Genomic DNA, 14,921 nt, shown 5'->3' with positions numbered 1-14,921 from the left:
CCTACCACATCAAATTTAGTTTTTACTTTTGATATTTGGCAGCAGTTAATCCAACACAATCTCACAGCAATTCATAACTTTTTGATTTAGTGGCTAATTCGTATGAATTCATACGATCTAAATCGTACATTTAAGTACGATTTGCTCATCCCCTAATGACAGTTGGGTTTAGGGGTGGGGTTAGGTGCCACACCTCCTTTTTAAAATCGTACAATTTCATATGACTGAACTCGTTTAAAAAAATTTATGTTTTCTCATGAGATCAGGCTGGTTAATCAGGAAGTGACGGTTTTGTTCTCTTTGACTCATTGGATGCTTTATTTGCAAGTCTTTTATATATGATATTCCAGTTTTGAGCATAAATTTAATTCTCATTTTTGGATGGAAACAGAGCTAGTGACGCAAATTCATTCAGCGACATGATTGGGGCTGGACAATAATTTTTTTAAAGATTTTTTTCAATAACAGTGATAGGATTTTTAAACCCATTTCCGGTATTTTGATATAAATTTGCATATATATATATATTTTATTACAAATGTAAAATATTCTACATTATCACTTGTCACTGAATGACAGTCAGTGCTCAGCCGTCAGAAAGAGCATGATGTCACTTGCGTGATGACGTACATCACAGACACGCTGCCAGCGCTCAGCAGTTGGTTAAGCTCTGCCGCAGACAGTTTTAGCTACAAAGTGAGTCTGAATACAGATGTGAATAAACAAGCTTCCACAAGTAGGATTGCAGACGAAATAGTTGATAAGAAAGGAAAGACTAATGCAGTGGTGTGGAAGTTGTTCAGCTTTTTAAGTTTCGATAAACTTATAGTTTCGGTGCTCTGCAGCTTCAAACCAGCGGTGTCAGAAGAGAAGGCAATGAAGCAAACACAGATGGCTATGAGGCACCGTGTAGGATTTAAATCAAACTTCGTTCATTAACACATACATAACACATGCATATATACCTATAAATTACTCGCATATACACCTATACTATTGAGTGTTCAAAACATGTATGAAACTTGCGCATATAAACTTGATGCACTCACACACCAGCATACACACGCACATAGATATAAACTCGATCCTTGCATAAACACCCACATTAACACACGCACATACAACTCGATTCTTGCATATACTCGATCCTCGCAAAAACACCTTAATTAACACTCACATAAACTTACTGCATGCTGGCATATAGCACTCGAGCAAACTTACAAAATAAAATTCACAAATATATTTATCAGGAATCTGGTTATTGCAAAGCTGAAGAAATAGAAACAATGTGATTAATAGAGGTATTAAATCTGTTAAATAATGAAAATGTGTTATATAAAATAATATAAAATATTAGTCTATAAATAGACTGTAGAAAATATATAAGAAATATTTTATGTTAAACCTTTTTAATTTATTTGGGTAATTATACACAAATATAAATAGACAGATAGAACCCTTAAAGGACGTTCAAGATGAAAAGCAACCAGAACTATGAATATACTTTTATTATTATAATTATTATTCTTTTTCCTTATTATTTATTTATTCTTTTAAAAATTTTGGTATTATTTTGATTGTTAAATATTCAGTATATACGTCGGCGCAATAGCCTAGTGGTTAGGGCGTCCCGAGTTCGAATCTTGGCTTGAGGACATATATATATATATATTCAGCATATATAAAAAAAAAAGCTGATAAATAGTTTCTGTTCATCACGCTGGTCCAGCTAACCCCATTGAACTATCTCTATATATTTTATATATAGAGTTGAGTCTGAGAGTTTTATTTATTTGATAGTTTATTTCACATTTCTTGATTGTAAAGGATAAATACAAATAAAAAGTGAACATAATTTTTTTTGTACTGTTTTCATTAAAAAAAAAAAAGTTGTAAGTGCCTGGAGGTAGTAAAGACTTTGCAAATTCAGTTTGAGGCATTTGATGGTATAGACATCCATTGTGTGCGTTCTTGGCAGTTTTTTCCTGGCTTTTTAATATTGTCCATATCGATATCGGAATTATATCGTATCGACCGAAATTAAGAAATATATCGTGATATAAATTTTTGCCATATCATTCAGCCCTAGAAATGATTCAAAATACATTTTTATTCATAGAATTTTCTTTTGAAAATGAAAAATGCTGCTCACCGTTGTTGCTGTGGTCATCCACGAGGATGATCTCCTTCAGCAGGTGAGCGGGTGTCCTCTGAATCACTGAATGAACAGAGCGCAGGATCACAGACAGAGCCTCATTCACAAAGATGAAGATGATGCTGACCTGAGGCATACCTGATGGGTATGAGATGTTTCTGCAGCTGCAGGGGTAAAACAACAACAACATAAATCCAGGATCACTATAAATCCTGGATGAGAAATCTTCCTGGGGTTAAATGTTCCTCACTATTTCTTGACTTTTGTTTTGAGTTAAATAAAAACTTAAGGTTGTTTTGATGTCAGTTAAACATTTATCGAAAGTGAAATGCACAATCACATACACAGAGGTGCTTGCGGCAGATATAATATTGCACTGTCGTGTATAAATCTGTTGATATGGTTGTGGCATTAAATATAGATATTTATACAACAGTACTGTCTGGTTCTTGAATCTGATTGTGTGACAGTCGTGCGATATTCTGTAAACAGCAGCATTCATCCAGCCTTTTCACCCTTCACCCTCCGCCCATATACAGCAACAAGCAGAGGACACTCTACAGTTTGACAAATATTGCTGCTGTTGGACAACATAATGTACTTTAAAAGATTTTTTAGTCGAGAATGTAGTTGTTTAGATTGCAACTATAGTATGAAGTTTATTAATAAGGTTAGTGCCCATTTTTAAATATTTATAATTTCTGAAAGACAAAGCATCGGCTTAAGTGGATCAAATCATTATTAAACTGGTAAGTGACATTTTAAGTCGATCTCTCTCTTTTGTATGTTGTAGTGCTGTATTTATACCATAGTAATTGTAGTGTGTTGAATGTGAGATGGGACTCACATATTAGGAACGCATGTATAATGTGTTGGCCACTCTTTGTATAACCCTGAGTTACTTTTTGGTTGGCCATCTGTTTTTTTAATGAGTCTCCTATTTTTGCTACTGCAGACTAGTTTAGTAAACAGAAAGAATGAAGAAATGCCCACATGTTTAGCGTTTTCCTTATCGCAAACACAATAGTAATCTCATAGTGTTTACGCTGCTTTGGCTTTTTTGGGCATAATTATTGTGTTCTCCTGATTGCAACAGAGAAATACTGGTAAATCTCTGTAGACTGATGGCATTTCATGCATTTTAATCTTAAAATGTGAGCAAAATCACCTGTGTTGTCGTCACTTTATACATTACGCTAGAGAATCATTCAAATACTAGCTCCAAAGTGACGTTGGTGAATTAATAACAGTTTCTGCTGTTCAGACGTCAGATGCAGATGTGAATGAATAGCGGAAGAAAGTAGTTCCTCATACAAAAGGGTTTTTAGACTCTACGTGTTTGATTTTCTTTTTTATACACACGATTATTCCATCGAACTGTTGTATAAACGCAATATTACACTTGTAGCAGTGTGATATGGCACGCACGCCTCCCACCAGTGCCAATATACACTGCCACATCGTACTGCTACTCATGTGGTATTGCTCAGATATACAGTATATTGTAACACATTGCAGCAAAAGTATTTAATTAAAGAAAGTAATAAAAAATAATTAAAATTTTAATTACATTTGTAATAATAATATATCTATAATAAATGTAAAAAATTTAAAAAGATAAAAATTATAAAATTATAATTATATGATTAAATATAAACTCTAAATGCATCATATGTGTTACATTTGGACGTATACACAGATTTCCATTCCATCTCACAATTGTTGACGTAAATATATAAAATAAATGTAAAGATATTTTGTATTTCACTGGTTTTATTGACCAAATGAGCAATTTGTTCACACACAAGTGTGATCATTTAACTAAGAGAGAGATTTCTGAGGAAATGTTCATGTGTATGTCCATTTGTAAGTGACAGTGAGTGTGAAGCTGGAGGTGTGTAAAAGTGTCTGTTCTCACCCGTCAGGTCTGAGGTCTGGCACGGCTCTGTCCAGAGAGAGTCTGTCACTGAGGTAGGCATTGTAGCCGTAGTACTGGAACTTTCTGAGGGCCACCTTTCGGCTCTCGGGCCCCAGCTCATGACCCCAGTGTGCAAACAAAGTCTCTGAGAGTGACAGGTCAGCGGAGTCCTCGATATCTGACTGTGGCTTCTCTGAACACACACACACACAAACACACACACACACACGCACACACACACACACACACACACACACACACACACACACACGCACACACACACACACATACACACACATACAGCAGAGTTAACAATGTTAGAGTCATTTCTAATACAGAGATACAAAACAATGTTAGAGTCATTTCTAATACAGAGATACAAAACAATGTAGAAATGGCATACAAAAATACATACAAATATTAATAATGATTCTTATTGTTATAATTATTACAACATGAATACTTAAATTTGTTTTTACTTAATATTACTACTTAATACTTAAATTTATTTTTAATAAAAACGACACTTGTAGCAATAAAAACTGTAATCAATAAATACTCTTTATTAAAGTTTTCTCTCAAATGTAATAAACAATTAATAACTACAATTAATATAAATAGTAATATTATTACTACTACTACTACTATAATGGTAATAGTAAAATTAATAACAAAAACAACAACAATAATAATTACCTAATAATAATAACAACAACAGCAACAACGACAACAACAATAATAATAATAATAATAATATAACAACAACAATTATTATTATTATTATTATTATTATTATTATTATTATTATTATTATTATTATTATTATTAATATTATTGTATTAATCAAAACAATAACCCAAATATTTATAATAATAATAATTAATAATTAATAATTTATAATAATAATAATAATAATAATAATAATAATAATAATAATAATAATAATAATAATAATCATTATTATTATTATTATTATTATTATTATTATTCTCTGTATTCATTAACTGATATATATTTTTATAAGGCATATTGCATAATGATGCATAATTTATACATGTATATATTTAATTTATTGTTTATGCTTATTATTAACAATCAAAACAATATATGCAGCATTTTATGAAAAATTGAAATACAACTATATTACAATTTTTGTTGTTATTAATATTATTATTGCTGCTTTTCTTCTTAATAAGGCACAAATATCAACAATTCCATAAAACAACACATACCAACACAACAAATACAACTTCAAGTGTTTACACTTAGCTGATGATCTATCAAAAGCTTGTTTGGCATGCTGTCCTGGGAGAGAGCCCTGAGCTCAAGGGCTCCTCGTGCCCAGGGCTCCCTCCCATTTGCAGAGCGAGAGGGGAGCTTGAGCTCGGTGGCTCTCAGAACTCTCCTGCTGCAATAGCTAAGGGAACATGTGATAAAAAGGAGCTAGACGAAAGCTTGATTGCTAAGTCTGTTATGCATAATGTATATTTTTGGATGGTGGGAGGAAACCGGAGAACCTGGGGAAAACCCACGCGGACACGGGGAGAATATACAAACTCCACTCAGAAACGCCCACCGGCCTGGCAGGACCAGGGCCGGCAGTGTTCTTGCTGTGGGGTTAACAGTGCTAACCACTGGGCCGCCATGCCGCCCAATCTATGGTAAAGGAGGAGAATGGGGAGGAAGGGGGGTTTCTTCCAAACGAAGATAAAGTGGACTGAAGACTGTGGTTATTTATAGTAGCTTAGGACTAGCTAATATGAGACCGGCTGTGATAAATCATAAGCACGTGATCGTCTCGAAATTAGTTTATAAATAAACTTCACATAATGGAAAAAATACATTTGTTTACATGAAAAAATAGTACTTTTGTTTGTATACCATAATAATTCTCTGTTTTTTGAACACTGTAACTAACCACAACATACCCTATACATTTATATACCTGTTAGTTAGTTCAACAGTAAGCATCTGTGGTACTACAGTATTACAGTATGACAACAGCACAGCACTTTTTCAATGGATGTCAGCCAAATGCAGTCCACAATCTATTACCACACAAATTAGAGTCCAGTACTTCACCAACTTCCATTCATCAAGTCAACAATCCCATCAAGGTCTGGAAGAAAGAGAAATCTCTCCTCCGAAATCTGTTCTTCACTACATTCAATACATTCTTTCACTGCAAATATGAGAGGTAAGACTGATGAGAGGTCAGTGCGGGTGACGAAGGAATGCTAATTAACAGCAGAGGTTATTTCATTACTGCCACAGCAGAGAGTGGATCTGGAAAGATTCATTCATCTTCAGCACTGCAGACACTGATGTTCAGAGCAGATTCACTACACAGGCAAAAAAAAACAACAGATTTACACACAGAGTTTAATAAAAGAAAAAAAAGAAAACAAACTAATAATTTATGGTCATTTTTACTTTGTGACTTTATTTTTTTTGTTTTCATACTGCAATGAAAATCCACTACGATAAAGATTTTTATTTACATTTTTAAAAATATGTGACCTGTAAAGATATCTTGTTGTATATAGTTGTTTCAGATGCAAAGTAATATCATTCTAGGCTTTAAATATCTTTTATTATTATTACATTTAATTTTTGTAAAAAACTAATTTCAGATAAAAGTTTGATTTTTTAAGCATAATTGTGATCCATCACCATTTTAATTTTGGCTTTTCAGGTAAACATACATTGCTTTAAAAATAATAAAATAATAATAATTTAACCTTAAGGCAAATGTTCACAAATAAAAATAAATGTAATTCAGGGAAAATTAATCTATTACTTCACTTTAATACATTTCATACTGTTTGCTTTACTATCATATTTATTAAAAAAAGTATTGTTTTCTGAATAAATGTCAAAACATTCTAAAACCAGCTAATTTTACACAGAAGAGAATTAACAAACAAGTCAAAATATCTTACAAATAAATGTAATTTTAGATATTTTTACTTGTTTTTTACTATATATTTATTCTGTATCTCAACCTTTTCAGACTTTGACTCTAATTAGTTAAGCAGAAAGTAAAAACTCAATTCATTTTATTACACATTTCAAAAATTTTATCCTACTGTAGATGGTATTTGCTTCTCAAAAAACTACAAACTGGTTTAAAGAGATAGTTCACCCAACTGAAAATTCTGTCATCAATTGATCACCATTAACTTCACAAACCTCACAAACCTTTATGAGTTTCTTCTGTTCAAAACAGAAGCAGATATTTTGAAGAAAGATGAAAACCTGTAACTGCACCTAACAAAAGTCCAAGATTTAGGAACAGTAAATAATAACTTGACTTCTAGTTGATCATTTGGTATCAGAAGTGACTTATATAAAAGGAAAAAGCCTTTAGATTACGCTTATTTAGAAAGAAATATGATACCTTGATTTTTAATTATTTAATTAGGACAGAAAGGTCTGACTTTGCTTAGACAAAAGTCTTGTCACTTAACAGAAATAATGTACAATATAGAACATAAAGTCATGGAGCAGTGGAAAAATAATGAACATTGTGTATGGACTGCATCCATACATCTTAACAATGACTTAAATAACTTATTAATGAAGTCATCTGGAACGACAAAGAAAGCATTCTTGCAGGACTCCCAGAGTTCATCAAGATATTTTTATTTCATCTTCAATGCCTCCTCCTTCATCTTATCCCAGACAGGCTCAATAATGTTAAAATCTGGTGACTGGGCTGGCCAATCCTGGAGCACCTTGACCTTCTTTGCTTTCAGGAACTTTGATGTGGAGGCTGAAGTATGAGAAGGAGCGCTATCCTGCTGAAGATCTGCCCTCTCCTGTGGTCTGTAATGTAATGGGCAGCACAAATGTCTTGATACAGTACCTCAGGTTGTTGATGTTACCATACACTCTGTGAATCTCTCGCACCTCCTCTCACAACTTCTGGAGTATTTGTGATGATTGGGATGCAGTTCAATAAGATAATTCATCAGAAAAATCTACCTTCTGTCACTTTTCCAAATTATAACTAAAAGCCAAGTTAATATTTGTTGCTCATACAACTGGGATCAATGACAAGACTTTTGTCAGATAGTGTATTGATTTCCATAGTATTTGTTTTTTCTACTATAGACGTAGTGTCAAAAATAGCGTCTTCTTTTTTCAACAAAATAAAGATAAGATAAATAAAGTTTGGTTTTAAACCTTTAAAAAGATTTAAATGTATTTAAGTTAGTAAATATTGAGTAAAATTTTATTTTCAGTGAACTATCCCTTTCAGAAAGTTTACACTTTATTAATTTAAAAACTTAAAAAGAAATGTATAAAATTTACAAGAAAGACATGAGTTTTGGAAGTTATTTACAGTAAAACTCCACCTCATTGAACTCTATTCAGCCTAGATTCAGACTGGGCCAAAACAAAACATAAAAAAAAAAAATCAGGCAAGTGTTTTACTGGCTTAGAATCAAACAACAAGATGAATAACAGTGCAGAGTCCAAAAAGCCTCCATTATCGTGTTTAGAATTTGAGTTCAGTGTGTAATTCAGGTAAACTCAAGACGAACACTCTGATAAGCAGGAGAAAAAAAGAATGACTTCAGATTTGGACAAAGATCTAAACCCTTTTGTATCCAGATGATAAAAGTAGCAAACAGAGACTGAAGTGCTGGAGCTGTCAGATCAGAGTGAAAGGAGAGGCTGAAAGAAGAATATTTCTGTCATAAAAATCATGTAAACAAAAGCACATACAGTGATATGAATCAGAGAAAGATGATTGTTGGCTGTAAAAATCACACAGATCATAAATGAAGGATAGGGATGGGTGGTATGATCAAAATTCTATTTCACTGAATAAGTAATTTAATTCATGGTAACAATATATTATGTGGGCTTTTGGGTTGTGGCTGGAAGGGCATCTACTGTGTAAAACATGCTGAAATAGTTGGCGGTTCATTCCACTGTGGCGACCTTTGAAAAGGAGACTAAGCCAAAGAAGAATGAATGATTGAATATATTATGTGATTTTGACATTTAAACAGGTATTTATTCAATGTGAATCAGTCAAGTAACCGGATGGATTTGGGGGAAGCTGAAAGTCAGCAGAAGCAGTAGTACTACACAAGTCCGTAAGTACCATGCACAGTCTCCAGAAACGGTACTTTATTCGCAAATATTTTTATGCAATGTTTCAGATTTGAAGATAAGTTTAACTTGCATCTTTGGATGGAAACATAGCTAATGTACACTAGCAAAAATAAACATTGTAACTTTCGATTTCACATGCATTAATTCTACATTATATCACAACTGAAAATCAGGAAATGGGTTCTGCAATTTTTCAAAACGTATAGCTACTCTCTCTTAAAATAATTCTGAGTTTAGTTTTTAACAGTAGATGGCACTGTATGCTTTACAAGCAGCTGTACTCTGCTTGCATCCAATTCCTTACAAATACCACTTAAACCTAAAATAATCATTAAATGTTAAATCATAGATGTAAACAACAGTTTAGGCAGATTATAAGAGCCCTCATAGTGAGCTGTATTTACAATCTTGTACAGTTAAAAACTAATCTAAATCTGCTGTTAAATACTAAGCACAGAATCGATAGTTTTAAAGATGAATTTTTTGCCATTTTGCCTTTTTTTGACAGGTGAGTAGAATAACAGGAAGTGAATTGGAAGAGAGAGAGAGAGAGAGAGAGAGAGAGAGAGAGAGAGAGAGAAAAAGGGACAAGATCAGAAAAGGTCACCCAAAGAACTGTTGTCTAAACACTGGGCTATCAGACCAACCACAGAATCTTTTTAGAGAGAATATTGATGCATTTTGATAATCTCAGAATCAATTCCTTGAACATTTTGTCACCACAGCTCTAATCACAACACCTTTTCACAGAACCCAACAGATAATAATAATAATAATAATAATAATAATAATAATAATAATAATAATAATATTAGTAATAACAATAATAATAATAGCAATAATAATAATGATAATAATAATAATAACAATAATAATAATAACAACAATAATAATAATAATAATAATAATAATAATAATAATAACAACAACAACAACAATAATAATAATAATAATAATAATAATAATAATAATAATAATAATAGTAATAATAGTAATAATAATAATAGTAATACTACTACTACTAATAATAATAATAATAATAGTAATAATAATACTTATAATAATAGTAATAATAATAATAATAATAATAATAATAATAATAATAATAATAATAATAATAATGAGCTAATGGTTAAAAAGAGCTCTAAATTGTGATCTGCTGTTAAATACTAAGCACAGAATCGATTTTTTTTTTTTGATTTATTGGTTAGAATTTTGCCTCTATTTGACAGAACAGTGGTTATCGCCAGTGTTGGGGAAAGTTACTCTAGAAAGTAATGTAATACAATATTGAGTTACTCCCCAAAAAAGTAACTTGCATTACTATTTTGTGTGAAGTAATGCTTCAAATTACTTTTTGAGTTACGTTTGCATTACTTTTTCTGACCTGGCTAAAGCTTGATCTCTTTCAGAACTTACAGGGGACTTTTCTTCTTCTTAGGAGCTCTGCAATTAACAAAACACTGTGTAACCTTCATTTACCTTTAAAAAAAAACACAAAAACATTAATGTAGGTTAATGTTCTCTTCGGAGAACTTCCTGACCCAAGAGCTATACATGTCGTATATACAGATTAATAATAATTTAAAGCAACGTGTGTTTGCTACTTTTGTTTCTTTTGTTTTATTAAAAAGTCAAATCACTGTCCATTCAGATAATTCTCTTTTCCTTTTCTTCCATGTGTTCAAAATAAAGAGAATATTTCTATCGCAGAATGTAAGCCATTTTTATTTCTGTCTGTTCCTGCATTCTCTTATTGTGTGCGGGATTCAACGTTATTACAATCATTTTAATTCAGCAATTTAAAAAAAAAAAGCAAAACTAAATTAAAAAGTAACTTGTGTTCCATTTTTTAAGAAGTAACAACTATTATTACTTAATTTTGAAAAGTGGTGTGTTACATTACTCATTACAAAAGTAATATTATTACATAACTTGCATTACAAGTAATGCGTTACCCCCAACACTGGTTATCCCACCAACCACAGAAACAATTTAAGAGAGAACAGCGAGAGAATAACGATTTTGAAATACTTTTTCAAACAAATTGTGGCCACTGCTCTAATAACAACACCCTTTCACCTAATCCAACTGATAAAAAAATAACTAAGACCAGTGCTTTTGAGCTGCAAATGCCACAAAAAACACAATTAAAATACCACAACAGGGATTTATAACACTTCTGCTTCATAATCTACATTTTCCACAATCATCACTTGAGAAACACAAAACTATTCAAGATTTCCACAAAAGAAAGAAACTCGTTCTGCCCTAGAATGTCACGAGGGAAAACAACTGCTTTACCAAATACTGTTATAAAAAATATTCATGTTGAGCATTTCTAAACCAAAGCTGTTCCCTTTTTTTTAAGCCGTCAGCCTCAGGAGGTTTGCGTCACAGTGAACGGCCCGTGTTTCTGACCTCGCCTGTGGCTTGCCGTCAGCCTGTCACTGCCAACTTTGTGGAGCAAATGTAAAACAAGACGCCCCGCATGAAACCCAAACTACTGAGCTGACAAGAGCACATGCAAACAGCCTGCAAACATCACGACACCATCGCTTTTCTGAGATTTGAGCGCGTTATATGAGCTTTGTGCTTTTGCGTGTTTGTCTGACGACGGATGCGACCTACAAAGCACAAAAACTGAAGATGAGAGCACTTGTATGACCCGAATGAGTAACATATCTGAGCTAATGCAGCGCTGTCAAATCCATCTGAACAGAGCATGAGACAGAGGGTCAACAGAGCGCTGACTCTATTTTAAAGGGGCAGTTCATCCCAAAATGACATTTTCTGTTCATTTACAGTTTATCTTCAGGTCATCTGAGATGTTTTTACGCAATAGAACATTGAGAAAGGTTATTAGCTGAACCTGTGGTCAGTGGTGATTTAAAAAATGCAAGCTAACAGCTACATGTACATTGGGTTTTTAAAAACACAATTGCATCTTATGAATTTAAATCATTGGCTACTAAAGACAATGAAGCCAACAAAAAACGTATTTAAAGAGAACCTATTTTCCATTATAAAAGGTTATATTTTGGTTTTAAGGGTCTCCAACAATGCTGATATGCATGCAAGGTAAAAAAAACACTTTCATTGTCTTACAATATGCATTTATTTTTACCTAATTATCCCAACCACTCCCATTTGATTTGTTCAGCAATTCATTTATTCCCAAACCTCTCCTTAGCACGATGCTAATCTGCGCTGATTGGTTCGATGACACAGTCTGTTGTGATTGGCGAGAAAGAGAGAAATGCCCACCACAGCTATGAAATAGGAATGCATTAAAGCAATGCAGTTAAACACCAGCGCATTACTCTACTCTTAACCGTAACCCCAAGTAATAACGACACACATTCAGTATTAATCCACACAGTGGCTTAAGTTGAACCGTTTTGAAAATTGACCGCACCGCTTGTGTGAGGAAAAGCTGATGGTGGCCATAGCAAAGGCAAATGGCAGAGAATCGCGATCTCAGAAAACCATTTAAATTGGTAAAGGAAGAAGCATGTGTTGTGCTTTCAACATGATTTTGGATGCAGTATATGAATAGCCCCATAAAGATTTAACCTGAGAGATACAGTACAAGCACTGATATACAGGGTGAGCCTTTTATATGGATACACCTTAATAAAAAGGGAAAGGTTGGTGATATTAACGTCCTGTTTGTGGCACATTAGTATAGGAGAGGGGGCTTGTAAATAACTCATGAAAGAATAAAGTAAAGTTGTTTTTTCTTGTGAAATTCCCAATAAGTTTATTAAGGTGTATCCATATAAATGGCCCACCCTGTATAATAGACAAGTGATTACAAGCCGATCACTTATTACCAGCGATTACAAGTTGCAACACACAATTAAATACATATTGTTCAAACTATAGAAAACAAGGCAAAATTTTTAATTACACTTACACATGTTATGATCCGGAGGAAGAAGAAACGGGTATCTATGAACTGTAACTGCAACAAACACAGCACTAGGTTGGCTATACTGTGGTATTGTTGCAAAATGAACTTTAACTGTTTATTCCCCACAGCCTAATCTCCATCTGTAAGTGATCATCATCTTTGCATAATGATCAGACCCGTGATGCCCTGTGCTCCGCTAGTGTCTGAAGGGAAAGTGCATTCACGTTTTTCTGTCACTACATATTTGATGATGTACCATATTGACATCGATGCGTTCAGCCAAAAGATCTGAACCCAATACAATTTATTTATTTGACTCTGTGTCGACTATTTTGTTAAAAAAATCAATTGTTTTAAACAAGGTGCACTTTCAGATATAACTCTCAGTTGGATGTTTTCATTCACTTAGTGCTGTGTTACACACTGCATTAAAGACCATTTTCAAAAACTCATAATATGGGCTCTTTAATAATTTACTGTGAAAAATGGTCACCTGGTTCTGTTTTTTTTTTTGTTTGTTTGTTTTTTTAAATGAAATAAATTTAATTTGAACCTTGCGTAAATTTGAAGTTTATAAAATTATTTAACCCTTTAATTGGCCATTTTTATTTCTTTTATCTAAAAAAAAATCAATTATAAGGGTGAAATAACTCAAAATTTAGACAAACAGAATAACCTATTTTGTGAAAATGTTTTTTTATGATTAGTATGTTTCAGTTGTATAATTTTTATGACAATTTGATATGGTAAATGACGAAACCTTAGACAGCAGGTTGTCCAGATGCCTAAAAAAAATGAAAAAGTTATTAAATATATATATAAAATAAGTATAACATAAATATAAATGATTTAGCAAAAACAGATTGCAAAATGAGAAATGCTGCCTTGTCAGCTAACTAAAAATAAGCTGAAATAACTCAAATGACTATTACTAAAATTTATTTCCCAATCCTTTTAATATCTTAGCAACAGTTTAAAAAAGTCTAACGTTATCTGCAGAGCTACATACACTTAAGAACACCCATAATAAAAAAATGCATATCATTTTCCACCCACAGCTTCTACGATAAATTGATTTTGTAAAGATGCAACAATTGTTTTAAAGCTACGTCATTAACTTTTTGGCCTGACGCTGCTTCTGTAAGATAAGATGTGCATGACTAGGAGCTAATAGGATACTCTACTTGATTAAATTAACCAGCAGTGCATGACTCTAAATGAGCTGAACACAGATACACAGAGAGCTATTTTCATTCGCCATCCCATTATTTGGTAAATGTGCTTACATCATAGTTTATGCACATTTTAGATAGAATTTCGGCATCTTGGTTTTGGCATTCAGTGTTTTTTTTAAAATACAGTATCCTGAAATGTAAGCAAATTTATTAAATAATAATGTGCATCAAAAAAGTCATGAAAAATGTATTAAAAGATGATGTGATCATATTTCAGACCATTAAAAAAAAAGAGATTACGATAAAAATTAAAAGAGATCTATTAGAATTTGCAATAAATACCATACAACAGTGTATTGCTTTCTTTCATCATAATGTACTTTAATTCAGACAACTAAGGTATTTCAACACTAATGTGCTGAAACATGTTTGAAGTGTGGTAAGATTTTAAAAAAATGCCAGAAAATGCTAGCCGATTTATTCAATTCAATTCAATTCACCTTTATTTGTATAGCGCTTTTACAATGTACATTGTGTCAAAGCAGCTTCACATAAAAGGTCATAGTAAATTGGAACAGTGTAGCTCAGTTTAAGTTCAGTTCAGTTTAGCTCAGTTCAGTGTGGTTT

General features: G+C 32.6%; 1 protein-coding gene across 1 annotated transcript in view; it reads right to left on the bottom strand.

Annotated features, from left to right (window-relative positions):
* The window catches only part of galnt18a (UDP-N-acetyl-alpha-D-galactosamine:polypeptide N-acetylgalactosaminyltransferase 18a), a 149,491-nt gene that overhangs the window by 85,503 nt on the left and 49,067 nt on the right, over positions 1 to 14,921 (bottom strand). The window contains exons 2-3 of the mRNA XM_056451996.1: positions 4,074 to 4,266; positions 2,153 to 2,319 (exon numbers count right to left, since the gene is read on the bottom strand). Coding sequence (XP_056307971.1) covers positions 2,153 to 2,319; positions 4,074 to 4,266 — 360 coding nt within the window. The remainder of the gene's footprint in view (positions 1 to 2,152; positions 2,320 to 4,073; positions 4,267 to 14,921) is intronic.

The sequence above is a fragment of the Danio aesculapii genome, chromosome 25 (genome assembly GCF_903798145.1).
Source record: "Danio aesculapii chromosome 25, fDanAes4.1, whole genome shotgun sequence".
Lineage (NCBI taxonomy): Eukaryota > Metazoa > Chordata > Actinopteri > Cypriniformes > Danionidae > Danio > Danio aesculapii.
This window is presented reverse-complemented; position numbering and strand designations above follow the sequence as displayed.